Source organism: Falco rusticolus, chromosome 10, assembly GCF_015220075.1.
Source record: "Falco rusticolus isolate bFalRus1 chromosome 10, bFalRus1.pri, whole genome shotgun sequence".
Lineage (NCBI taxonomy): Eukaryota > Metazoa > Chordata > Aves > Falconiformes > Falconidae > Falco > Falco rusticolus.
In genome coordinates this window covers 24,951,805-24,979,801 of record NC_051196.1, presented here as the reverse complement: position 1 = coordinate 24,979,801, position 27,997 = coordinate 24,951,805, and the positions used below count along the sequence as shown (strand labels likewise).

The 27,997-nt window shown below is 43.8% G+C and overlaps 1 protein-coding gene across 5 annotated transcripts; it reads left to right on the top strand.

Annotated features, from left to right (window-relative positions):
• The first annotated feature begins 14,028 nt into the window (after nt 1–14,028).
• Nucleotides 14,029–26,604, top strand: LSM14B (LSM family member 14B). Of its 5 annotated transcripts, none has more exons than XM_037402519.1 (10): nt 14,033–14,332; nt 18,883–19,046; nt 19,398–19,461; nt 20,007–20,123; nt 21,933–22,103; nt 22,225–22,305; nt 23,306–23,467; nt 23,637–23,790; nt 24,746–24,925; nt 25,276–26,604. In XM_037402519.1, exons 1-9 carry the CDS (start codon nt 14,212–14,214, stop codon nt 24,915–24,917), a joined length of 1,206 nt encoding a protein of 401 aa, XP_037258416.1. In that variant the 5' UTR covers nt 14,033–14,211; the 3' UTR covers nt 24,918–24,925; nt 25,276–26,604. The 5 variants fall into 5 exon arrangements, with proteins under 5 accessions (XP_037258418.1, XP_037258416.1, XP_037258415.1 ...); XM_037402518.1 differs by having other exon boundaries at nt 14,035–14,332; nt 19,398–19,533; XM_037402521.1 differs by lacking the exon at nt 25,276–26,604 and having other exon boundaries at nt 14,029–14,332; nt 19,398–19,533; nt 24,736–24,838.
• Nucleotides 26,605–27,997: the final 1,393 nt, after the last annotated feature.

Below are 27,997 nucleotides of genomic sequence, written 5' to 3'. Positions count from 1 at the left end.
TGCAATTTTACAGACAGCGTTGCAGGTTGTGCCGCCCGTTTCTTACGAGGCAGGAGTGCAGCTTCAGGCGGGGTGGTCCCTGCCAGTTTGCTACTGCCACAGTGGAGCACTTTGCTAGTTTTAGCTATGGTGAAATTCTATAAGCAACATACCAAAGAACTATCCAGAATAGAAGTCTGGTCGCATTCCCTATCCAGTGGAAGAGTTAATCTACATCAGCTGCTCAAATGATTTATTAAGGGTAAAAAAGCTAGACTTGAGCTAAAACAGCCCGATGGCGCAGAGCGGCTGCCAGTCTGTCTTTCGTGGCATCTACCCAGGAGTACAGCCCGGTGCTGGGCCACAGCACCCAAGGAGCGATGGAGGGAGAGTGGGTGACAGGGAAGACGGATGAAATTATCAAGTGGCAGCAGTAGTCAGCATGAAGGGTCAGGGCAGCTTATATTCTTCTCCTGCTCCCATTCTAGGACAGCTTGAATGTAGTTTACAGTTGCATACAAAACCAGAAATAAAAACCTAGAAATCTTCATGTCCTTGTTCTAACACTCTCTTTAGTGTACCATATGGCATATCTACCATACTAGGTAAACAACTTTACAAAATTACAAGAGCAACTGAGATTCGTTACAACTTGTGCATTATAAGTGTGTAGCATTCATTACTGAATAATTTATCTTTTCATACTCTCTGCCTCTTGTTTGACATTGGAAGTAACTTTCTAGACTGGAATCTTCAGGACTGGGATTCCAGCTCCTCTGTAGTCTGTACTGCACACCTTCTGTTTTAAATGGTATGGAAGAGCAACTTGCATAAGAATTCCAGTAATGGATTACTGGTAATTATCAGTGTTGGTGTAGTAGTCATCAGACTCTATATACAGTGAATGCTATCTATTTCACCCATCAGCAATTACACCAAAAGATCTTGAATGTTATAGGCACGTATGGATTCTCTCTAGTGTCAAAGAGTAGAAGGTAGCAGGAGCTATACAGGAAAAATCACAGAATGGTTTAGGTTGGAAAAGACCTTTAAGATCACCGAGCCCAACCGTCAACCCGGCGCTGCCAAGCCCACCACCAACCCACGTCCCTGAGCGCCACATCTACGTGTCCTTTAACCCCCCCAGGGCTGGTGACTCCACCACGTCCCTGGGCAGCCTGTCCCAGTGCTGGGCCACCCTCTGGGGAAGGAATTTTCCCTAATATCCAACCTAAACCTCCCCTGGCGCAACTGGAGGCCGTTTGCTCTTGTCCTGCCACTTGTTACCTGGAACAAGAGACTGACCCCACCTTGCTACAGCCTCCTATGAGGTAGTTGTGCAGAGTGAGGTGGTGTTCCCTCAGCCTCCTTTTCTCCAGGCTAAACACCCCAGTTGCCTCAGCTGCCCCTCATAAGACTCGTGCTCCAGCCCCTTCACCAGCTTTGCTGCTCTTCATGGGACTGTCAGTTCCTTTACGCTGCTCGTTTTAGTATACTATTATTTAAAATACTTATTTTTTTCCCTACTGCACAGAGCCTGTATCTCAAGATGCAAGTGGTAATGCAATTGTCTTTCTGTTTGTTTTCTAAAAATGTAGTTAACCCAGAATTCATTACAGGAACATCTGACAGAGGTGACAGCAGGATGGATTATGGTGATAAGGGACATACCAGAGAAGCCTACAGATGGTTTGTGAGGAGAGTTGCTTTTGGGTGTCTGTATGTAGCTCCTACAAGTTTTAACCAACCAGTCAGAATACTAAAGTCCCATCAATAAATAGATGAAAAACTGATAGTGATGGTTTTGACTGGTAATTTTTTGCTCTCCTTTCCTGCCCCTTTCTCTGTTCCTTACCCAGCGACTGATCATTTAAAATGCTGAAAGTTAGGGTTTAGCCAGTAACACCTTGATTCCACAAATTCAGTCAAACAAAATGACAGAATCCACGCAAATTTTGGTTTTATTCCGAAAGCTTCACTGTCCTTATAGCCAGTATCCCACTTGACCTTTCTGCCTTGTACCCCATTTCCAATTTTTCTTTTTTGCGGAGTTCAAGAGCTCAATGGACAATTTGGTAAGTACAGAGTGTCAGGAGGAGATAAAGGAGTGGAGCCCTGACTGAAGATGATGCAGTCCTATGCAGAAGCTCCCAGCTGGTAAAATTTGAAAGCCTGTGTGCTGATTCTTCTGCAAATGGCTGTCAGTCTGTGCTAACAAGTGTTCAGTGAAAACAGCAAGGCTTCATATGCATCTGGAATACAAAGGTTTGACAATCTGTAGAAAAAATATTCCTGTTTTAAGTATTTTACTTTGATTTTAGTGGTAAATGCAGCCTTAGTACAGACATGCACATGGAGATAAATAAAACTTCAATGTCTCTTTGCAGTCTATGGACTTTACTGTCTTCTTGTTGGAATTGGAAATTACTGTTAAAGTCTTGGTCTTAAAATCATCCCATGTATTTCAGCTGTCCTTAGGTGAATCCCTGAAGAAGTCTAATTCTCCTAATAGTCAAGGATTAATATTCAAAATTAAGTATGTTATGCTCCAGGAAAACGTCTTAATCCTTGCACTGTAAAATAAAAAGAGATGAACAGTAGATTTGGAAAGCAACTGTACAGTCCCTTTTTATTTTAGGATAATCATACCTACCTAAACTCCTATTTCCACTTGAGGACAGGCTATTTCTGCTAGCTACAGAAGCACCAGCCCTTTGACTGCAATTCAGTGTTCCAGACAGAACACCTAGCACAGTGCTGCTATGGAGGAGGTATGGCAAAACTACCCGCTTATTTAAGTGTTTACAGCTGCATAACAGTTACTGGAAGTCCAGAAGAGGAGCAGAGAAACAAACAACTCTTCTTTTCATAAAATATATTTAATTATAGTGAGATATGATTGAAGAAATATATTACGTGACAACTTGAGGGATATCCTCTTTTTAAAAACAAGGTACTTAACAATACCTAGGTATTAACTGGGAAATACATAGAAAATATCTGTTAGAGAGAGACTACGTACGAGCTTGCTTTCCAAAAAGAAAAGTTAGCTGAGCACACAACTGCCTTGGCAATCTTCTCTAGTTTTTATGAGACAGTTAGAAGACTCTGTCACTAATACATACTACATGCAATTCGTATGGGAATTATTTAAGTATGGCTGTACTGAGGCACACCAAAGTCCACACTACTTAACATCCTGTGCCCAAAAGAAGAGGCCCAGAGAATATACTGTGGGATAAAGGTTTATTCTTTAAAGGCCTTCAAGGCTTTACAGTATAAAAGAGCTGTGGAATATTGTTTCTACTTCCCAACTGCTCTTAATCTAATTTATCGGGCTACTTACTGCCTGCCAAGATAGGAAGTATCAATATCCAGACTCATCTGTAAGGGAAGAGCTAGGGAACTTTACTACAAAAAAAAGAGCACTTGTATAAGGAGATGGAAGTTTCCAAATACACATCCCAGCAGCTAGCAGATGGGTTTTTTAAGTAAATCTTCTGAATGGAGATTACTAGCAAATGGCCAGATTTCTGTCTGTGGAAAAGACAAGAAGCAGGCATGTCATCAAAGATTTGTGTTTTATCTGTTCTGAAAATTTTCTTGTGCAAGTCTACATGATTCGCAGGAAAAAATATTATTAAAAGATTGGTGGTCCTTCTGGTCACTACAACTAGCTTCAATAATTTCACATATTTTGAATTTAGCAAATTATTAGAACTGACTGGGCAAAATGAAAATGCTTTCATCTCTAAGCAAATTAAAGTAACTTTTGGAAAATTGAATCACTATTTCCAAGTGATACTCTGACAGAATATGTCAAGAAAATGTGCCTACTGATGGGTCTCATTACTAGAAATCCAATTTGCACATTTTACAGTCAGGATTTGTTAGAATATGTTTGAAGTATTTATTTTTAGTGAGAGGTGACTTGGGCAGTTTTTGCTTCAATTGTTCTGGGATTCTTTGTGAGCAAAGTATTACCTTGCCAGGGATGTTTTACCAACAATATGCCCTCAGACAACCTAAGCAGTATACTAATACAACAGATACTCCAGTTCTGGACTCTTTTGTGCCCTCTTGATTCAGAGCTGTACTAGTTCTTCCCTGAGCCTTCCAGCATCATTCAATATCTAACATTCTCTCCACCAGTCCTCAGTGTTTACTTTTTGAGCAGCGCGTATCACTGGTCCTCTTGGTCCTCTTCCTCCTTTACTCTTCGAGATTCCAATTCTCCACCTCCCAGCAATTTTGAAAAATAACAGATAAATCAGCCCGGTGCCTCCAGACACAAGCTTGGTAGCTGCCATGGTCAGAAAGTTGCTTACAGCTCTGTCCAGCTTCATACATGACATACGGTACTGGTCACTCAGGTCACTTTGAAGAGGTATAGTTAGGATGGCTTCACTTGAGATGTAAAGGCCACAGAAAATTTCCTTGTCTATGTCAAGATACTAACTGGTCAAGTTACTAACTTGTCACTGATGATGCTGTATGTGCTAATAATGTGCACTGCTTCCTCCTCTCCCTAATAATCTTCTGCATATCAGATGAAGCCAAGAGACAGAGAAGATGGGAACGTACATGGTGTGATGCTATTGCACTCCCCGTTATGTGCACTGAGAGCAGAGCAGCATGCACTGTTAACACTGGAACTCCTTACAGAACTGAAGACTGCTTGATTTTTTTCCAGTCAATACCATGATACACCATTCTTAGATCATTGCTTTTTTGATCCAACAAAAAGAGTTTTTACTGGACACTTGTTTAACAATTGACCAGTTATGGCAATCAGTGTTATCCTCTTTCTTTATACGCTTCCCTCCACTCACTCACCTTTAAAACCACATAAAAAGAAAGAAATGAAAGAGCTAAAGATAAATCTTCATGTTCTTTGTTCTTGATCAGTGCCAAGAACAGGTACAGTTAATGCCACGTCAGTCACGAAACAGCAGTTGCTGTAGTTGAAAACATTTGTCCTATGGAATTTGATAGGCATGTTTTTTATCACAACGCCTAGAGGTTGTAAGTTATGGGAACAGAGTTGGACACATTTTTTGTCCTTATGCCCCTGTCTAAATCATTCAAAAGCCCTATGGCACCCTTCTTTTAAAACAGAGGAGTTACGTAAAAAGAGGATTTTGTGTGTGTGTCTGCATATATACTTTTTAGCTCAACAATAAGAAATGTCAAATGAAACTAACTGGCTGAAAAGTTGCTAAAACTTTCAGCACACATACAATACGCAGGTCAAAATCCAGATTCTTGTAGACTTGAACTGGAAGAATAATCACATGTGTAAGCATTTCTGAAAGTCATCTTCAGATGACAAAAATGGCTAAATCATTTTCCCTACTCCATTTCTAGTTCATAGTCTGCCAAATGCTCTTACAAGTCTTAGGAGACAATAGGATTCCTCAGAGCAACCTGACTGATCTTGGTGACATTATAAAAACAGAAACAAAAGACACTGAACTGGAAAGCCAGTGCAGACAGAAGAGGTATGGAAACATCATCATTTAAAGAAAAAAAAAATTAAATCTAGTAAAGGAGGTTTGTTTTGGTTGCAATGAATTGAGATTGTATCTAAACGTTTTGTGGATTTGGAATGCAAAAAGTATGTAAGCGAGATTTTGCCAAGTTATTTTTTTAATGACTTCTCTGTAATAACTGGTTAAAATAAATCATGCTGTAGCTTCTTCATTGAGCTGCTGCAGACTTAATGAAAACACAGCATGAAAGGCTATTATACAAGGGTGTTTTTTTAATTCTCCAGCAGTCTAAAATAGTAGAATATGACTTCAGACTATAGGTTACTTTCTTACACTACCTATAATATATTCTCACTATCAGAGACAGAGTTCAAGGACTTGCCCTATTCCTTTTAGTGAGCTTTTGCTCATTTTTGAAACTCCAAACAAATCAAGTAACTCAGATATGGAATATGTTCCCACAGTTGACAGAGGAAACTAGTACATGTTTTGAAGAAAGTCAGACAAATATTTTATCTCTCAAAATAGAAGATGGGGAAAACTTCTAACCCAAAGGAAATGACACACCTAGATGAAGGGCCAAGTTTTTTATGTTAAGTTGTTCCTTGTTGTCACTTTGGTCTGTATGGTGTTACTTGCAATACTCTTCCATTACCACAAAAGCGAAACAAGGTTGCTGTCACTCTTACTTAATTTTCTAGGTAAGACCATAAACCCATCAATCTGTGTAAAGTAACCATTTATCAATGACCAGACAAAATGGCAGGCAACAAATACCACATCTTATTTAGGAAAGATGATTAGTTAGGGAAGCAATAGACAATGTGTATGTTTTTGTGTAAGAAAGTCAAATTGTTTTTATGAAACTATAAAACTTGTTGGTCTGAATTATTTTCAGCAGACCAAAAGAGGGAGCTGCTTTTGCTGCTCTCTACAGTTTAGTGGGCCAATAAGTTTACTCATTCATTACTATTACTTGACATGAAGCCATCTAAGTAGGATTGTACAGCTTGGCAGCTTGAAGCCATCCCTGCTACACCTTCATCCCCAGCAAGAACCCATCAAACGTAACATCCTTGGAATTTTAAAAGCTATGTGAAGTTGCATATAGGTACATGTGCTGGTATGATTACACAACATGCTAGTTCTTACCCCTGTACTACTACCAGCATTTCCACTGACTTAAAAAAAAAAAAAAGTCTGTGCAGGGCCATGTTGCCCCCTTCCTAAAGTCCTCCTGTCATTAAAAGAGATTGACAGAAAACAGAACCCTTAAACCTTCACTTGCAGTTCATTGTTCTAAATTAAAACTTTTTAATTCAGAAGGATCATCTCTCCAACAGGAGCCATACCACTGTCTTTTATATCTAGGTGGAGTAGTGAGCCACCTGCATCACACACCTGCATTCACCCTCAACTCTACTTGGGGTTCTTTCTGCTTCATCAACAATTGAGATTCTTCAGACCAGCTTTTGCTCCCAGCTATACTTGCACAAACCTTTTGCCTTCAAAACATCTTACTAACAACTGCACATCCCAGATAGCCTTTAGAAGTTTGTCACAGGTGATGTCATGGGCCGAGTAAATGCTGAGGATGCTGCTGAGTAGAATGCAGAGTCCAAGATGAAGCTGTGAGGTGGACTGGAAAAAAAATTGAGCATATTAATATGAATTAAGGAAAAAATTGAAGTGCCAAATGTCAAATGTTATTATTAGGGTTACTTTACAGAAGAAAAATGTGGTTTAAAAGTGCACTAACTAATAAAACCCTTGTCACATAAAATATTAGAGAAAGGAGGTATGAATTACAAATAATGCAAAGGCTTTGGAACAGTAGATGTCAGAATTTTCAGGTGTGTGTGGAATGTGTGTACACAAATACTACAACAGTAAGGAGAAGCGTGAGTTAGAACTGGTGAGCCAGAGAGACACTGCCGTCTTATGTGAAGATTGATTTATAGTTTAGCTCCTAAAATGTGAAGGAGATTAAATGCCAGTTTATTGTCATACAAAACTAAATTACTTTCTGAAATGGCACTAAAATCCTATCGCTATGAATTACCTTACCGTTCTTGGTATCTTTAACCTCAACTTGAATTAAAACTTATAAACTTTAAATTCCAAAGCCTGTTTAGTCTTATTTTTAAAAGTAAAATAACAAACATAAATGCAGAACACCCTAACAGATAAAACAATGTCCAATAATTCACATCCTCAAAGACATTTCTGAGGCATGCCTTTTAAAACAAGTCCAAGAACAAATCAAGCTATGAAACTGCAGCAGATGTTATGCAGGGAAAGAACAGCATACTGCCAAGCCCAGGTAAAATGACAAGTTAACCTGGCTGAACAGAAAGAAGCAGAATCTACTAGTTGTTTGTAAAACAGTTAAGGAGAGAGAGATTCATTTCTTTGGCTCAAGAACAGAGTCCACTGTAGAGAATTAATACAAATGAGGTCTCTGAACTGAAATATCTCATAAAGGAGCTCTTTCCTCTATGTTCTCAGCCCAGTGATTTATGTTGACCTATGATTTGATTTGCACTAGCAAGAGCTGGGCAGAAGGGTCTTGGTTCAACCTCATTCAAGCCTCAGTGCCAATGAAATAGCGTGCACTATTGATAGCCAGAATGTGTTCAGTAATTTGTAGAAAGAAAGAAGTAGGGGGAAAAGGAGGAGCTCTTAAAGAAACACTGCTATCGAGCCTTCCGGAATTTTAGCCAAACCCAATCAGTAAAGATAGATTTCCGTACAGGGAATGGCGAGGTTTGCTAGCGTGCAACATCCAGGCATCTGAAATATGCAGTGAATACAACTGGCACTCTCCAAAACATATGACTTTGTTCTGAAAAGACTGTCCACAGAGCGATGTATCAGGCTGTACTCCCATCTGCTCCTCAGCCTCTCTGCTGAGACTACTGTCAAGTGTACCAAGTAGGTCAGTTGTGATAGTCCTGTTGTAACTTGGACTCTCTTCAGCCTAGAAGTGGGTTTAGGTCATTGGTTATCACTGCAGCTCTTGAACCTCTTGGAAAGCTGGGCATGGAGCTAAATACACAGATTCTTATTCTCCTAGTTAATGCATAAACCTGAAACCCTACAAAATCTTTGTAAGCAGAGTAATCCTCTGCAGCATTTCATCCCTCAAAGACAATTTTTTGCCTCCTTTCTCCATTGATTGTCTCCTATTCGCCGTTCAGTGTGCTCTTCACTCCACCTTTTGCTCACTTCATGCCTAAAGAAATACTATGAAATCCCACTCTCATCCCATCCCCTCACATCAGTGCATCTGTGCGCAGGATACACAGAGGCTTGCAGTTCACCTCAGTGCAACGCTACCCAAGAAAAAGCAGCCTATGCAGCAAAACTCAAAAAAACACCAGGCAGAGATTTTTCCTAATGGAACTTTGTATTTTAGGCTATGTTCAGTGCTCCCCACTGTCCTAGATAGACAACTATCTCTCTTTATGCTCTAATTATTTCTAAACTTAGGTCTGAATTCTCTTACTCATTTGAATGGGAGAGAGACGCCTAAACACCTTTTTTAGAATCTAGGTCTGGCTTGTGAGACTTCATCCTTCAATTTTTGTGACCAAACCGCAAACTTCAGCTTCGTCAATCTTTTTTTTATCACATGCATTATCCATTTACCTGTCTTCATAAAAGGATCTCTTAAAATGATCTCCAGCTTCCACACCCATGAATAAATCACCACCTAGTTAGCCGGGATAACTTCATCTTGCCATTTGTGATTCAGAGAGCCTCAGTATAAAAGGTATTTGCATTTGCTAACTGCTCCATCCCCCCATGCTTCAAAGATGGAATGAATCACAACAGCAGACAGGATTTGGTGTTGTGTTCTTGGTCTTACGTATCATACGAAGTGTGGCTCTTTAGTCTCGTTTTCACAGCTTGTAAAGTAGACACTGTAGTGTAGTGATGTGAGTATGAAAGAAGTCTGGAATAACAGTTTGTATTCTTTCTAATAAAAGATGTTATGCATGTCCAAGATGTTTCAGTTTTATAAAAATAAGCAAATGTATGTTCCCTCCTTACTCTGTTGCATCAAAAGTGTCCCAACGACTTCTAACCTCTATAAATTCAGGTATCCAAACACAACTTTTCTAAGTAGGCCTTGTAGATTCATGAAGTACAAACAGCAAAGACTGGGGAGGTCAGAACAGCACTGTTGGCTTATTTAAGTGGATATATTGAACCTACCTAAAAAACTAAACTTCTAAAGAGTTTAGAAGTAAGACTGGTCATTTGAACCCCCATATGGTAATTTGAATCTTCCACATGGAAGTGCTACGCAAACAGAAAAATTCTCCAGTATTTTTTTTTTGTAATTTTATCATTGGATTTTCACAAATACAAAAAGAAATTCTCATTTTGTATTATAGAAAAGAACTATCTTTCACTATAGAAAATAATTGATTTAGCAGGGAAAAGAGTAAAGTGACTACAGTATGAAAATTGGTATTGAATGATACATGGGACAAGAAGATAAAAAATACTATTTTAATGTGAGTGTTTTTATAATAAAGCCGATTAAAAAGTATACATTACAAGCCTGTTAAATCTAGTAGGTAACTCAAAGTGCTTCTTTTTGAATCTCTATAGGTAAAGCTTAATCTCAGATAATGACACCATAACTTATAAAGACTATGTATCTGTATGAAATAAGAAGATTGCTTTCAGCCAAACCCACATGAACACTTCCTCCTCTTATATTTGTATTTCATATAGTTAGAGCATTGAAATAAACAACAATGTCCAAACTGTGGTCTTGCTTTGACACTCACAAAATTTGTGGGTCTGTGTAAGAAGCTGAAGCTCTCTGCCATCGCATCCTTATTGGTAAAATATATTTTGTCTTGACTGTGCAACGCACTTGAATTGGTGAGAAATGCAATGGAATAATGCAGATTTATGCTAGTTCCACTAAGTACACAGTCGAGGCACTAATTAAATAAGCGAATCCCACACAAACCTAAAACTATGACATTTTATAAAATATTTCGTTTAAATCCAGGAGTTAAACTGACTTTAAATTTGATATATGGGGGTGGAATGAAAGACATCAAGATTGAAATGTCTGAGGCACAGATTCAAAACTGAGAAAAAGAAAAAGGGAGAGAGGACAGAACAGTATTACAGGTATTACAACCTGTGTATTTATTTCTGGAATAAAAAAGAAAACAATACATATTGTTTTGATGGAGTTTTTTTCAGAAGAGATCCCTCTTTTCCTGAGATACAAGACAGACTCATGTAATGAAGGATGATTTTCTACATACACCATTGTAGTTCTTTTTCTTAGAATGTGGGAAATGGAGAAACTAATTGTATGAAACACAGATTATCTAAATAGAACTTACCAAGTTTTTTATTTTTTCCTACTTACTAATGTTTCTATCTTTTCCTTATCCCATTCTCCTTCCCTCTCTCTTCCCTTTATTCTAGCTTCCTTCAGTTGACTTTACATGGTATTTTTTCTTTATTCTACTTCTGCTTGTCTTTATTTAGAACAAAAACACTTACATAGATGGATTATTTTTCCCCCCCTTTCTCATCTTTGCATCTTTTCAGTTTCTCCATCTTTTTCTAGTCTCTCCTTCATTGCTGGGCTTTTTTCTACCACCCATTCCTTGCACCACTACAGAGTTGTATTCTATCCTTGGTGAACTTACTCTCCTTCCCTGCAGCTACCACCTTTCCCTTTGAGGCTACTGGTATGTTTTTAACTTTTCTTCCTCTAGGGCTTACATGTTTCTCCCTTCCTTTGTACCATTTGTTTTGTCTGCCACACCCAAATTCAAATCTCTTTTCCACTTTCACTTCCTCCGTTTTCCATGCTAATCTCTCTTCTCTTCTTTGCCACCAACTGCAAACATATCCCACTGTTCCACAGATGCAAGAGGTGATGTTCAGCAGCCAGTGCCTGGCTGCACGTCACAGGTTGCTCTTTAACTGCTATGAAATGTCACTAGCTGTATTGGTGGTGACCATTCCAAATGCCACAAGCTGCATTCCAACTGTCACTGGAGTCTCCTTAGTTCTGGCAACATAGGTCTTCCTGTAAATGGACCAGCCATGTAGTTACATACCCTGACTGTACCCTACCCCCAGTGTCCAAAGACCACAGTTACCGGTGGTCCAAAATGCAGTTCTGTGAAAACTCTGTCTGCTGCTGTCACGAGGTGCCACTCCGTTAAGTTTCTTCCTAGTACCATGATGAACTGCAATTGGCTTCTTTATATGAAGCCAAATATTCCCTCTTCCTATGAAGGATGCCAGGATCGCACACTTTCCATGAATTTACACAGTGAAAGATGCTTTTTCATTCCCCCTTTCAACACTTAATGGATGAAGAACTGTATTTTTTAGCAGAATAAATAACACTAACAGGGCATTTAAAATGTCAGGTGCCATATTTCTTCTTGCTGAACACTTGTTATCTCTGACTGTTGTCAAACAAAAGATACTGAGGAAATTCATTACAATAAGAGTATCTTCCAGAAGCAGGTCAATTTATGGCCATGATGTTTATAACTAAAATCTGATATGTTTGCATATCTCTTCTTACCAGTGTATAGTTCATGCCACTTTTGTGTATTCTTCTTTTTCCACATTGCTTTAATTAATCTGTATCGGTGCGTGTGATTGTCCCTTTCTCCTTCCTGATATTTAAAAAAAAAATTGAAAGGATAAAGTAATCATAATACCTTTTGCTAAATACAGAACAAAATACAGGAACTAGAGGTGCTTATGAATCAGTGACATTTTGGCATGCGTAAAGAAAAAAACTTGAGTTGAACCGAAAAACCTGGAGGCCCATTTAGTATTTCTAAGAAACATCTTAAGAGTGTAAATAAGGAACATTGGGTTATTGTGGAGTTGGAGAATATAAACCAAAAGAGGGAGTATTGCTTCTCTACCTTTGGTTGCATTGCCTATACTGACATCATTTTTTCCCATTCAAAATAATTATCTGTGACTGCCCCAAATGGAGCATTTTATTATTATTATTTCTCAGTATTTTATCTTCACTTGAACTTTTCCACATTCTTAAACTAGACGGTCCTCATACAGGGGAGCTAGATGAGTTTTTTTGTCAGGGAAGTTTCTAACTAGTAATTTGTCCACTAAAGGGCACTGTTTACTGTAGTAAAAAAGGAATCTTTTCTTGCTCTGTATAGGTTATAATTAAGGCAGAGCCTAAAAAGCTAAAAAAAATTGACTTTAAGAGCTGACTTTCTTACTGAAAAATACTGTTTGCTCAATTAATATATACAAAATAATGTATATTTTTTAGCAACTCTCTCCATGCTAGAACGATGGAAGTCTAATGGGAGAAAGACTGCACATGTAAGTCCTTAAGAGAGACTGAGAAGGGAGGAGCCTTCCCTGTTCAGAGAGGGAGATCTGCTCTCCAGGCCGTATAAACAGCATGAAGGGTAGCACCATAAAATACGTAAGGTCACAGGGCAGACAGCTTGGGGCATTTGGATCTCTGAGCCACGGTGTGCAAGGAAGCAGGTTGTCGTGACATGAGGATAAACCTGTGGACTGCATAGTACTGCGTGGCTGTTTTATCGCTGATATAAGACATGTAACCAAGGCACGGGCACACGCAGCTCCAGCAGACCTCTCAACACTCAGACAATGGCTCCTGCTGTACTCTCTCCAGCTGCGGATTTTGAATCTTATTCATTTGCGTCACACAAATTAGCGAGATTTGCGCACTCTGACCTGCTGCCCCAAATGTAACTGCCCTGCCCGATCCCCATCCGCCCTCACGATGGTTAGTGACTTCGCCTCCCGTGACTCTGTCTGCCAGATGCTACCAGTTGTCTCTCACTGACCCGCAGATGGCGGGGGAGCCGGAGAAATCCCAGGAGACCCTGCAGAGACATCATTCTCCAGCTGCGGCCTACCATTGTGGTCCCTCAGCCGCGGCGCCCCGTCCTGCCTGCTGAACAAAGGCAGGGCACCCCTGCACGGGCAGGCTCCCGGGGCTCCTCCAGCACAAACCCAGGCTGTTGGGCTGCCACGGGCGAGGGAAAGGGGCTGGGGCCGGAGGCGGCCGTTCCCGGGCTGTCAGAGCGCTGCTGCGGCTGAGGCGGCGGGCACCCGCGGGAGCCTCTGCTGCGGAGCGCCGGGGGGCCTGGCGGGCAGCGGGGCGAGCTGAGCGACCCTCAGGGAGGGAAAGCTCCCCTCAGAGCTTGGGGAGGGGGGGACGGGGGAGGCGACTGCCCCCCCCCGTCGCGCTACGTGACAAGATCTGTGCCACACGGGCGAGCGAGCAGCGACAGTGACAGGGCTCGGTGACAGCGCCGCGGCAGCGCGGGAAGGACGCGAGCGCTCGCCCCGCCCCGCGTCGCTCCGCCCCGCCCGCAGCGCACGTGGCACCCTCGCCTGGGCGGGTCACGTGACGCGGGCACCGGGCTTCCCCCCCCACTCTCGCCCCCCTCCCTCCCCTCCGCGTCTGACCCCGTCTCCCGTCTGGTCAATAGCAGGCGGCGGCGGCGCATGCGCGGCGGGGCGGCAGCACGCCCCCGCTCAGCCTCCCCCTCCAGCCCGTCTCCCTCCGCCCTATATAAGGCGGGCGCGGCGGGGTTCCCGGCTCCGCAGTGTGTGTGGGCGGACGCGGCGGCTCCGGGTGGCGGTGCGGCGACCCGCGCGGCCTCCTCCGCCTCCCTCGCCCTCCCCTCGGCCTGGCGGCCCTGCCGCCGCCATGAGTTCGGGGACCCCCTACATCGGCAGCAAGATCAGCCTGATCTCCAAGGCGCAGATCCGCTATGAGGGCATCCTCTACACCATCGACACCGAGAACTCCACCGTGGCGCTGGCCAAGGGTGAGGCGGCGCGGCGGGGCCCTCCCGGGGAGGCGGTGGCGGGCGGGCCTAGGCTGGCTCCGCCGCGGCCCGGCGCTCGCTGAGGGGGCGCGGGGGGGGCCGCCAGCCGCCGCCGTCCGCTGAACAATGAGCCCGAGCTGGGCGAGCGGCGGCCAGAGCCCCCCCGGCCCTGAGGCGCCCCCTCCCCCGCGCTGGCGGCCGGGCGGGGGGCGGCGGGGTTGCAGCCCCGTGCCTTGGCGCCGCTGCCTTTCCGTGAGTCAGCATTCGGGAGGCCGCTCCGCGACGCGGGGGCTTGCGGTGCCCCCCCGGCGGGGCGCTGCCAGCCGGCGGGGCCCGGGATGCTGAGGAGCCCTGGGTTTTCCCGGGAAGTTAGCAGCCCCCTGAGGAGGAGGAGGAGCTGCCAGCAATGCCGGCTCCTCTTACTATTGTCAGAGGCGGAAAGGTGCCGGTGTGGCGTGGCGGGCCGTGGTTTGGTTCCCCCCCTGTCAGCACACGGGTGCCCGGCGGTGCTCGGTGCCTGGCTGGAGCAGGGCCCCAGGCCAGTGCCGGAGAGGAGGGAGCTGCCGTGGATGTGGATGTGTCTTTGTTCTTTTCCTGATCAATAAGTGGCCTCGGCGCAGGTGATGCGGGTGGGAGCCGCTGTGCTGAGCGCTGTGGGCTCTGGGCGCCGGGCTCTGGCGCTCCCGGCCTCGCAGGCTGCTCCGCGGGGCTTTGAGTCTTGTTTCCCTGGAGCAAAAATGATCTTTATCTCCTTAAATGGTGTCATTTGGATTCAGTTGACACCTGCGTTAGGAACTACCGTTTTTACCGTCAGGAAAACGTGTCCTGTTTAGTCCCTCAGACGACCTTATTGCTGTACTGGTTTTAATGTGCAGCTTGGCTACTCTAGCTAATGTGCATCAGCTTTTTCTTTCCCTCAAGTTTTATCTTTCCCTCTTCTGGGAAGTTCACATCTTCTTCGTTGCCTTCAGCAGCCCATCAGGATCGTCCACAAACCAAACATCTTTTGTTTTGAAAGACTTATCTGTTGGCAGGAGACTCTGAGTTGCCTGATTCTCAGCTACTCTCAAGGCAGCCTGTGCCACCAGTATTTATCCAGTGTAATGATGTCTGTGTGATGCTGGACATGAGTATTTGACACCAATTGGTGCGTATTCTGAAGTTAAAAATGTGAGTTTTCACAACCTGGGGACATAGCTGCTTATTAAATGTACAAGTGGAGCTATTTATGTTGGGGTTTCACTTGAAGTAATTGAGAGGTTGCTGGAAGGATGCAGTTCCTTTACTGTATGTGCAGGAAGGTCTTCACCTTTACCCAGCAGCAAGTATGAATGGTTTCTCACATAGTTCTGGCTTACACATAGCACTTGCTACTTCAGAGTTTTAAGTGGTGGATTTCAGAGGCATGTATGATTCAAGTGCTTTATGGTGTGAGAATGCACATGCTCTGTATAAGATTTTTGGCATTTTTTTGTATTTATTGGTCTCATAGTGTTCAGTTTTGATGAACTGGAATACCTAAGAAGTAGCTGTTAAATAGATGGAGAATACATTTTTCCCCACTTAAAGTGCTGCACTATAAACTTTACAGTACAAACCCACTTTTCATTTTAACTCAGTTATTTTTTAAATTTAGAGACTTTATATCAAAATTAGTGTCAGAATTAGGAGCATAGCTACAATGTTGAAGTCAGTGGCAGCAATATTAACCCTGTGCTTAGGAGGGACAGCAGTTGAAAACACTTGATCTGAAGGGTTAGAAGAACCATGAATTGTTGACATGCAGTTGAAGTTGTCCAGATAGCTAGTCAATTATTATTAGGCTCCAGATGTCACTGTTTAAAGTTCAGGCAACTTCAGGATCTCATGTAAGTGCTATTCTCTTGACTTTTATCAGCTGAGTGATATAAAGAAAAACTTAAGTTGGAAGAGACGTCAGGAAGGAATCTAGTTTGGCCCCTTACTCAAAGCAGGGCTAGCTTCAATTGATTTGTATTTGGTTCCTGTTAAATCTCAACACGTGCACAACATCTTAAACACTGGATAAGGAGATTCCATGTGCTTAATTAAGCACTGCAAGAAAGTTGTCAGTCTTAGATGCTAAGCTTAAATTGCAAGCAAAGGAAGTTTAAGCCCATTACTGTCCTGTTGGCAGTGAACACCAGAAACTTACTCCCCATTCTGTAGAAGTCTGAAGAAGCTAGAGTTTTTAAGCAAGAAGTATCCATGTAAGCTCTGCTTTCCAGACATCCAGTCATTCTTGTTAAGCTTCCTGACCTTTCAGAGGTCTAGCTCAACAGAGCCCTACACGTGAGTATGAACTGTATTGTAAAACGCTAGCTGCAGCGTGGTGTGGAATTGATTTCCTGTTCATCTGTAAACAATAGTCACTGTAACTCTTCATGGGAGACAGCCCTTCGGACCTCCGCTGAAACTTAAAGCTGTACTTTGTGGTGTGCCAGAAGCTGTTAAACACTTCAAATGCAGGAGCAGGCATGCTCAACTCCTAGAACCCTCTCAAATGTCCTTGCTGCTGTTTTGTTTACAACAAGGACCTCTGTTTTCCATCCTTTTTGTTAGAAACCTTGGGACCAGCCAATTGAGGCTCTGCCTGGACAGCTTTGGGCTTGGTGGGTTGTGTTTCTCTATGTGGAAGCTGACAGGCTGATCCTGGTGGTCAGAGATGTGGTGCTTTCCAAGCTAGCTGTGGGATTCTGCAGTAGTCCTTGGATAGCTTTAGTATGTCTTGCCATGAGCTGTCTGCTGTAATAATCTAATCATAAGCAGGGATATCAGTGGTATGGTTCATGTCTAAAAGGCCACAGTCATTGCTTTCAGTTTATAATCTGCCTCTAGTTGACTAGGTTACAGCTGTAATATGATCAAACAGCAGCTGGAGATCTAAAATAACTGGGAGAGGTTATATACTCTGTGAACTAATGGGAGACAGTCCTTCAAAGGAAGGGACTGACAGTTTGCCTTTGTACCAGTTAAGATTCTTTTCCAGTTAGGTGTAAGCTGAGGTGCTAAATAGCATCAGCGTGATAGGGACAAAGTTTGGCATTGACCTGCTGTATCCAGAGCTTCTTGTGAGCTCACATAAGTGTCAGGCAAGTGAAGACTGCTCACAGCACTAACAGCTGCTTGGGCGGGGGGGTGGGGGGGTGGGGGTTGCGGAATCCACCTGGATACAGCCGAGAACAGGGCTCTTGATGACTAACCCTGTCTACAACTGTCAACACTCCCAGTAAATTAGTAATGGTACAGTGTACTCGGGGTGCTCAACACTGGTTGAGTGGATCTGCTTTCTGCCCCCCTTTTTGTGGGGAAGCTGCAGTGCCCGCCATCCCCTATCATCCTTGTGGCAGGGCTGCCTGTGCTTAATCTTTCCAGCTGTGCAGTGGGAGTGGCAGCTGGCTGGCATGTCACCACAGGCTGTGACATGGCAGGTGCTTGTGAAAGGTCTCTTTAAGGATGTAATTAGTAAAGGTACTGCAGGAACTGTGGTGTGTCCTGGCAGAGAAGTTGAGTACTTCTGTGGTAACCTGTTAGAAGCAACTGATGCAACTTGAATACAGAACTCTTTTATTAGCAGAAAGTGTACATCAAACCAGTATGTGGTGGTGCTTATCTGAACTGGCAAAGCCTCGTGAAGACAGAAAACTAGACTAGTAAACTGAATGAGCTTCTGTAACTTGTGGCCAAAATGTCAAGCTTTTGTATGTCAAGTGTCTGATGTAACTATGCTACCTATTTTCCTGCACTAACAATTCAGTAAGTCTGAATCTGACCTCTTCCTCTTTAGTGGCTCAAATTAATTTATGCTTCTACCTGGTAGCTGCCACACAGTCAATTGCAGCCATTTTTCCACTCTAATGTGTAACATCACTGGTTAGTACCTGCTCAAGTGTTCCAACAGCTGGGACTCAGTAAAGCCTTAGTAGGCACTGAGGTTTTAGATTTATCACTAAAAGCTTGCTTTGTAGTCAGTGGATATTAATCATAAAACCAGTGGCATGGCGTAGAGAGAGAATTTTAATAGGAAGTTTTTACTGTTGATGAAACTTGACCTCTATCTGTGCAATAAATGTGTGAAACCAAAGGTGCAGATTTAAGCTCTGAAGCCTGCTAAGAGTTTTCCCCTGCTGCTGCAGGGGCCTCTCCAGTGGTCTGTTGCGGTGGCAGTTGTCTCAAGCTAAATGTCTACATGGGACAGGTGCTGGGGAGGGAGGGGGATTACGGCAGTGTAGCACTGTGAGGAAGTCCTCAGCTTTTGAGTAGGATTCTTCACTCCAGCTGGTCTATGGTCTTTATCTTCACAGCTTGATGTAAACAAAACTGTTTATACAGGCTGCTGAAAAGGTTGGCGTTTGAGGGAATAGATGTGTGCAATGAGGAGACTCAGGGTTCTGGAGGTAACCTTTTCTTCTTGTTACAGTTGGCAAGTATTACCAGAGTACTGTTTAACTGCAGAGATCTTAACTTGCACAATGCTGCAGTGGTAATGTAATACTGCTGGACTAACAGTGATCCTTTTTTTAACACTAAAGTGCGATCCTTCGGTACTGAAGACCGGCCCACAGACAGACCTGCTCCTCCAAGAGAAGAAATCTATGAATATATTATTTTTCGAGGAAGTGACATCAAAGACATCACTGTCTGTGAACCTCCAAAAGCTCAACATACTCTGCCACAAGATCCTGCCATTGTTCAAGTAAGTTAGCCTGAAGTGTTGATAGAAAGCTGTGATAAAACATTGGTGATGAAGGACTGGATTTTGGTAGAACCTTAAAAAAATGAAGGCCAGTAAGCGTCTCCAGGAATCTTCAGATTGTTTGAAGCATCCTTAGTTTCATTGTAATGTTTAAAATAGCAGCAGCATTAAAGACTTCAGTCAACAAAAGCCAGAGCTAGCTGAGAATGCAGGAAACTCATAAAGCGGTAAACTAACCCTTCTCAGTATTTAATTGAGCTTTAGTAATGCTGTACATGAAGTAGAGAATCACTGCCAAAGCAAGTTGACTTCTGGACACTGTAAATGGAAATGTACTTTGTCTTGTTACAGTCTTCACTGGGCTCTGCCTCTACATCATCCTTTCAGCCACATGTGCCTTACAGCCCGTTTAGAGGTATGCCACCTTACAGCCAGCTTGCTGCCAGCTCTTTACTTAGCCAGCAGTATGCAGCTTCATTAGGCTTAGGTAAGTAAAAACTTTACTTGCTAGAATAAAGGTACAGTCCTTGTATGCAGCTACTGTGAAACCAAATAACAGTAACTAATACAGAATTCCTTGCCAAGCGTCAGGCTGCAACAAGCAGTGAATAAGTAGTTGACAACTTTGTGTAGTGATCTTACTGCAAGGAGGCCTGCATTTCACTTACATGCGTGCGCACACACATGCACACAAAAGAAAGAAACAAACTAAAGAGCTGAAGTTTCTTTCTGAAAGAAACATGGATACCTAACAGTTGAGGCCAGTTCATTTCTAACCTAACATACCTTACATATACATCACATGTAAAAAGAACTTGTACTCCCAGAGAGAACTGTGAATAAGCTGCTCTAATGCTGTTCTAGAGATTCTTGTATCTCTTTCCAAGTCCTTCAGATGTTTCACTACCTTGTATCTTATCCATGTATCTTTGCTTTCTCTTCTTCCCTCTATCTCTTTAGAGAAGTTGGTAAGCCCTCCAGCATCAGCAGCTGCTTCCAGCCCTAGTTCTTCTCCGTCTCCACAACCTGTTTCAGAGCCTGACATGTCTTCAGAGCCCCATCAGCTCTCTTCCAAGGGTAACAGCAGTTTGAGGACTCCAAATATTTGGAAGAACTGCATGGCACTTGCAAACACTCTGTTCTTGTTAACCCCTCAGAATGATAGTGCTTATGGGTAATGCTAGTAGAACTTGTTTGTTCTCAGCTGTCTTTGCCTTGTACATGACTACATGGGACAGGAGTACATGGAGTACTCCTTCTGTCCCAGAAGTATCAGTTAGAGAGACAGCAGGAAGAAAAAGTACAGAACAGTGGATTCTCTTGTGTAAATGTCAGGAGAGGGCTGAAGTTTAGAGGTATTAATGTGCTGTGCCCTCTCCAGGACTGTGTGTCACCTTGGGGACTGGGTGAGGAATTAATTAGCCTTTCCCGGAAAGACAAGCACACTGCTTAAATTGTGGGTGGCCTTGCTGTTAGAGACCTAGGTTAATAGGAAATCCAGGAGTATTGCTGTAATTGAGGAAATGTCAGGATAGGTTTCATGCATGAGGCATTCTACCTTGTCAAGACTCCTGGTTAGTAAAGCATGACTAACAGTAAGCAATTTGAGTTGTGGTAAGCTGAGATAACAGTTCTGGGTGCTTGCTTCTATGTGTAAAACCTTTTAAAGGAGGAGGTTGAGTAGGGATACTAGACTGACCATCCTCAGAGCAGAGAGACCAGGTGCAGCCTGCATTTAAACATGGTAATTAGTTTCATCTGTTTTTTAACTTAAGCATGTATGCTTGTGTTGGCATGAAACTGGTTTTACTCTTTGGTTTTGGCCATCTATCTGTGCATACTTTCTCAGTATTCTGGCTAAGCTTTGAAACTTTCTCACGTTAAACTTGCACAGCAGCTTTGTCCTGCTGAATAATCCTTAGGATATGTCTGTCTTCCTTGCAAGCTTTCCAGGTGTACGTTAGCTGGGAACCTGCATGATGTTACTTACTGGGTATATCTCATGTGGACTTGGGTGACCCAGAAGTGTCAGTGGCTTGGTTTGTGTGTACTCTTCAGCTTTTCACTGTTCTTGCTCTTTAAGTAGATTCAGTTAAAGTTCGCTTCCAAGCAGTTCTTACGCATAACTACATAAACCTGTAGTACTCCAAAACTTCTAATTAAATCTAGAATGCAGTGTTTCTTCTGAGTACTGAAGACTGTCGCTTTTTAATATAATTGGTGTAAGGTATACCAAACCATGAAAAGTATTTACATGTTTTGTAGTGTGAATAAATAAGCCTGGATGGAAGAGCAACAGAAGTCTTGGTAACACTTTGGCCTTGACCAAGAAGGAATTTGAAAGGGTAACTTTGAGATCCTGGTCTGGTTTCAGGTTTTCTTTGTCTGAAAGCTAACAATAAGCAATGAAGTTGAAGGACTTCTAAAAGCGGCTTACAAAATGGGATGTAGTTGAGTTGGTTAAGCTTTTGCTGCAAAACTTTCCTGACAAAGTGGGGAAGCTTTCTTGAGCAGTTTCAAAATGGTGAATTTTTGCTTCAGATTTAATGTATGTAAAATCCTACATAACCAAGGATACACCTAGAAATTAGATTTTTGGTATAAACTGTCTAAGAGACTGAGCTGGCTTGCTTACCTAATGTGTGTCTAACTTCATTTAAGAAATAAATGGGTAGATTTCCTGATTTTAAGGCTCTGGATTTGAGAGCTACAACTTGTATGGCAGTAGTGCCTTACCTAGTGTGTATGCCAATTAAACATAGCATGTAATGATAAACACTCAAGGCTTTGAGTAATTCTTGACAAAACGGTTTCTCCATAGAAGTGGGTAGGGTTTGAATAGCTTTGGCATATTTTGAGGCACTTAGTCATTGGGATTTTTTCCAGGTGCTGGCTTTCCTTCTGTTCACCCAGTCCGCAAAAGCCCCATGGTGGAGCAGGCTGTTCAGACTGGCCCAGTTGACAACATGAATTCACAAAAGCCGCCCCCAGTGAAAGTAACTCCAGGGGTTCAGCGCAATGGGCGGCAGGTTCCGCAGGGCAACGGCAAGACAAATGGTACGTACGCACCGCTTTGTTGTTAAAGTGCTGTTCTGAGGCATCCGTCAAGGGTGCATAGCAAGACTAAACTGTTTCAGCTTTGTTCTTATGCTCCTTTATTTTTACCCTTCTTGTTCAGTCGATACAGTTCAGGCAGCACCTGTGCAAACCCAAGGACAGGTGAATGATGAAAACAGAAGACCTCAAAGGAGAAGATCAGGTAGGTTAACCTGACGCTGAACAGTCAATTAGCCTAAAAGGCAAATATTGTTGACTTCAGTGAAGGGTCATCCGATGGAAGACTGAGAGTAAAATAAAACTTGATGAGGCTTTGGGCGTCCAGAGATGCTTCCCTAGCAGAATAAGTTCTGGAGTCTCAGAAGTTCAGGGCATACCAGGGACAGAATTCTAGTGTCTCTTCTAGAAGCTTGAAAGGTATGTGTTGAAATGACACTGTAAGTTGGCAGCAGCAACTGAAGTACTTTTACTGGGAAAGGCAGCCTGTTTAAGAGTCCCCAGAGCTCTTATAACTGAGAGGGAACTATGGAGCCCTCACTTCCATAGTGCAGAGGCCTTATCTTAGGACTGCAGTTTAAGCACAGGTCAAAAGAAAGTGAAATTAAATTCAAACCAATATTTCTGTCCAAGCCAAATAAGAAAATGTAGGAAACAAAACTTCTGACTCTCAGGTCTTCAAATTAATTTGCCTGAGGGCAGCACTGTAGAAGAGGTTAGAGCTTTTCCCAAAAGGAGTTGATAGTGTCTGAGTTGGAAACCAGCAACTATACAAAGTACAAGCTCCCTTTGTGGATGGATTTTCTGAAATCAGCGACCTGCACCTCTTTGCTGTCATGACAGGTTTGTAGACTAATTACAGTACTGTGCTTGCAGATGAGTAGCAGACAGGAAAGACAGTTTCCCCTGCTTCCATCAGCTTTTCTTGGTATAACGCTTGTTCTAACTTCTTCTCACTGGAAGGAAGGTTGGGTATACTCTTAATGCAGGACTGACAACCAGGAATACTTTTCAGAAAGTTAAAAAGTGTTGCTGTAATATGTCTTCTACAGCCAAGTTCAGAAGTTGTTTTCAAAGAGGTTTGGCCTAACCACAGGACTGGAAGCCAGAAACTGCTGAGTTCTAACCCTGGTTTCCTGTGGTCTTGAGCAAAGTCATTTAACCTCCCTGTGTGTTACCAAGCATTTAAACTCTCCTGCTTTCAGGGAACAGGAGAACCAGAAACCGTTCTAGAGGACAAAACAGACCAACTACTGTGAAGGAAAATACAATAAAGTTTGAAGGTGACTTTGACTTTGAAAGTGCAAATGCACAGTTCAACAGAGAGGAACTTGACAAAGAATTCAAGAAGAAACTAAACTTTAAAGGTTTGTGGCTTCATTAAATATGAATTGCTGAGCTAGCAGTAAATGCTGCATAGACAAACTCATTCTGAGAAACTGCATGATTACATCTCAAGTCTTGTTTGAGGGAGCAAGAGAACAGATGGCTCTTCAGTATGCATCAAGGAAGTGTAATATGTTTTATTATCTTCAGATGATAAAGCAGAGACGGGGGAAGAAAAAGGGGACCCTGGAGTGGCAACTCAAAACAATGACGGTAATGCAGAGGAGGACCTTCTGGGACCCAACTGCTATTATGATAAATCCAAGTCTTTCTTTGACAACATTTCTTCAGAACTAAAATCTAGGTGAGTGTTTTCTAAAGGCTTGCTATTTTAATGCAGTTTTAGGTGTAGAATTCTAGATGTAATTGATGTCACATGGTTTAATTCTTTAAAAGTCTTGGCATACGAGACAGTGAGCAAAACAGTCTTCAGAAGGAAGTATTGCTCTATGCATTTGGTTGCTCATGAGTTATATTAACTGAGCTTCATGCAGTGGGATCAAACAAAAGGCAAGGATTTCAACTGATGCTGATACTTACCTAAACCATGATACAGGAATTTCCTGTTCAGTTTCCCAGTGCTGGGTTTGAACCCACTGATTGTAAACAAATTTCTTGTCTTGTTTGTGGGAGGAGGCATCAGGGTCATGCTGTATGATGGTGCAGCTCCCAGACAGGAGCGAGCCACATCTGGAGCTTGGGCAGATGAGGTCAGGTCTGCCAGTGGAAATGCATTAAATTAAAAGTTGGGAATGTTAAAGCTTCATCTTTTGCTGCTGGTGCTGGTCACATCAGTCATCCCTTTAGTGTCAGTATGTGAAATTCCCTTGGTAGTATTTCTGCTTCCCTTTAGCAAAACGTTCTTCGGGGTGATCACAGTAAGGTGCTTGGGTCTGGGCAGGCTTTGCTAGGGAAGAAATAAGCTGGTGCTGTGGAGCTACCTCAGATGTGACAAGGCTTCCTGGGTTTCTGGAGGGGCTGAACTGGAGTCTAAAGTTTGTAGTTTTCAAGTTTGAAATGCTTGTAAGACTATGTTCAGCCCTTTCCTAGGCCCTTCTCTAGTTTTCCAGTATGAAAGTAGCTTTGACAGCCACCAGCTGTCACTTTCAAATCCACACTTAGCAGGGCAGTTGAGTTGGTGAACATGTACACGCTGGTTCTTGTTGCAATTCAACAAAATAGGGTGCTTGAAGCTTCCTAGCTAAATGAGTTGGTGGCTATTTCATGTTTATATTAAATCTGAATGCAGCCTTGTTCAGTTCTAGGCGTACCACGTGGGCTGAAGAAAGGAAGCTCAATACAGAGACATTTGGAGTGTCTGGACGGTTCCTTCGTGGCCGCAGCTTTCGTGGTGGATTTCGAGGTGGAAGGGGTAGTGGAGCAGCGAGGCGAAACCAAACCACTCACAGAGCTGGTACTGGCAGAGTGTAACTTCAGAGGCAAGTTTTTAGCAAGAATAAATACAGTCTCTGAGCCAGGTTTGTCTTGTATTCCTTGTCTGAACTGCCTGTGCAACCTCTTCTGCTCTCCAGCCTCATGAATATATCAAGAATTGTTCCTTCTAAGTAGTAGAAGGAGATATGAGTGGGTTTGTGTGTTTTAACATCTTGATTGTTCTGTTGATTTCTTGGGCTAACCTTTCTGAGGAAGCAAGAGCTGCTTGTTTGAGCTGAGCCTTTCTAGCTAAGCATTTGTGTTGATACCTCAGTGTTAACTTCGCTTCTGTTTTTGTTGGGAGAAGATCCCCATGGTACCATGCCTAATTCTATCTACCTTCTTTTCTGAACAGGTTCGGACATCTCTCCTGAGAGGATGAAACTGTATATAGAAAGAAAACATCCAACTGCTGCACTAATGTGGGAAAATGGTTCATATTGTTTACTGTCTCAGCTCAAGCGACAGAACTTCATGTACTACTGCTTATATTCTGGACTTATTTTGGACCAGCAACTGTCAGCTGGAATATTCTTTGGAAGAGGGAATGTGTTCAGGGGTACCTTCTTCAGGGTGTCTTTTTTCTTTTGTTTGTTGTTTTTTTACGTGCAGACTAACTTACATGGTGGTTCTTTCTGGGTCTCTCAAAGGCTGCTATAGTCTAAGCTTAAAGTCAGACTCCTTTTCTGAACCCTGAAGAAGATAAATCATGCTATTTTAACATGGAACCAAAGCTCACTTGAAATAAACCAGCGATAATTTGTTTGTTCTGAGTAACCAAACGGTGCTGCTGGTCTCGCTGTTCTCAGCAGCAAGTGTGAAGTAGCACTTGGTATCTGGGAGAATGGATTCCTGGTGCTGAGTTATGTATATTGTCACTTGGGAATACTGGATTGTTGATCATGTAGTAGTGTAAATGACTGTACAACTGTTTGTCGGCTGGTACTCGTGTGCGGTACCGCAGGTTTACATGGAACCGCGTCTCTCCCTTGGGCTGGAGGGTGCTGGGCTGGTTCCTCAAAGGATTGGAGCTCCTGACTGGGTCAGGGCAGCATGGGGGGACAGTGTGCTGTGTCCTGGGGGGACAGGAGCAGCAGGTGCCTCCGCATAAAGTTTTTGGCAGTACTCTGCTGTCTGGGAAGGAGATCGGAAGCCCTGACTTCTTGCCTCAGTTTGTACCTCGCTCGTCGGTAGTACCCAATGCAAACAGTTCTCTGTACACTAGTAGACTGTGGTGGAACACTATGGAATGTTTTCATTAAACTAGGGATGGGAGTCCGTATAATGAAGCTTAACAGATGGGCATGTTTAATTTCTTTCCTCTATACCCCACCTACTGTAAATAGTTTAGTTTTTCTTTTGTGGTTTGTTTTTGTTTTTTTTTTTTAAAACTGTATGTGGGGAGAGGGGTTGGGAGGGAGGGGTTACATTTGTTTGCATGACTAAGTGGGTTAAATTGCTATAGGCATGTGTCCCTTTTTGTTTGGTAGGGAATTTTGTTGAAAAAGCACCTTGATGACTGAACCCCTTACATAGCTAGAATTTTTTAGTTATGCATTGACCTAGGTTACTGTAAAAGCTTGGATTTATTTTTGTAGGACTTTATTGCTAAAAATTAGAACATAGCAGTGGGGCTGCTCTTTGGAGTAATGTAAATTGTAATTATAATAAACATGTAAATGTTTAACGTTTCCCTCCTGCTTTGTTCTGCAGACAGCCCAGTAGCAGCAGTCAGTACAACTTGTCGGGCGCTTGTCCTAGCGTGGCTGCCAGCGATGGCAGAGAACCCTGGCGCAGGGGCCTGGCAGGGCTGCGGGGCGCTTTGCAAAGGGCTTAAAACCCCTAATCCAGGTGCTGACCCCCTGTTGTTGCCATTACCCTGTGATCCCGTGCCCCTGTGCTCTGCCTGGGCATTCTGCCTCGTGGGTGCTGTGCCCCAGCCCCCTCCCAGCTGCTGCCTGGCCTGGCTGGGTGTTCTGGGGGGGCAGTGCTGGCCCTGGCTGGGTGTTTGGGGGGGGGGCAGTGCTGCTGTGGCAGCCACAGATGCCTTCGGTACCTGGGCTTGTACCAGCACGAGGGGGTGTGCTGGAAGGGCTCCTTCAAAGCTGCTGAAAGCCTGATGTCTCTGCTGGCAAACAGGTGCTGTGGCTTTAAGTGACAGGCAACTGGCTTGTGTGAGGGGGAGAGAGAAATCCTTGTTAACTTCGGTTAGTAATGCTTTTTTTTTTTTTTTAAGGCAGTAATTTCTGTTCTTTCCGCAGTAAACCTTCACATCTGATATGTAACGTGCAGTCAGTCACTGGGCTGTGTCCCAGCCGATGTGCTGGATGGGAGTGGTGTGAGGGGACTGATGGCTGTGGCTCAGCCCTGGGCTTGTTCCCCACGAGCCCTCCTAGCCGCGCTCCAGCCCCTTGCTCTGCTGCTGCCCTGAGCAGCACTGCAGCTCTCCGGGCCTTGCTCCATCCACGTCCGGCTCTGCAGCACGGGGCTGTTGTGAGCGAGTTGCGGTGCTGGGGCGGTGACTGAGCTCCTGCAGGTCCCTGCCAGCTGCCTGGGGTGGCCCGGCCAGCCTGGGCTCCCTGTGGGCTGCTGGGGGCCCTGGGCTCCTGCAGCCGAGCCGGCTCCAGCAGGGTGCTGGGCTGCTTTTGGGTGCTGCTCTATCTCGGCACCTGGGAAGGGAGGCGGGGGGGCCGCAGCAGGCTGGGCCGCGGCTCCCGAGGGCTGTGCCAGTTCCCCCCCCGGGTGGATCTAAACAGGGACACTTGTACAGCACAGGGGTCCTGTCACCACCCCAAGCAGGGTGTGAGGGCTCGGGGCAGGGGGAGGCCTGAGGCTCCTGTGAAACAGGGGAACATGCCACAGGGCGCCGCAGCCCAGCCTGGGTGACCGACCCTCCCTGCCCTGGGCGCCGGGAGCAGAGCGATGCCCTTTGGAGCAGATGGGATGGGCAGCACCTTCGATCGCGCTGAGGGACGGTACGGACTGACAAAGCCCCAGCAACAAAAGAAAACCACTGTTTCCAACGTGGAGATAGGGAGCAAGGAGCTGGTGTCACTCCTGCTCCCCGTGCAGCGCCA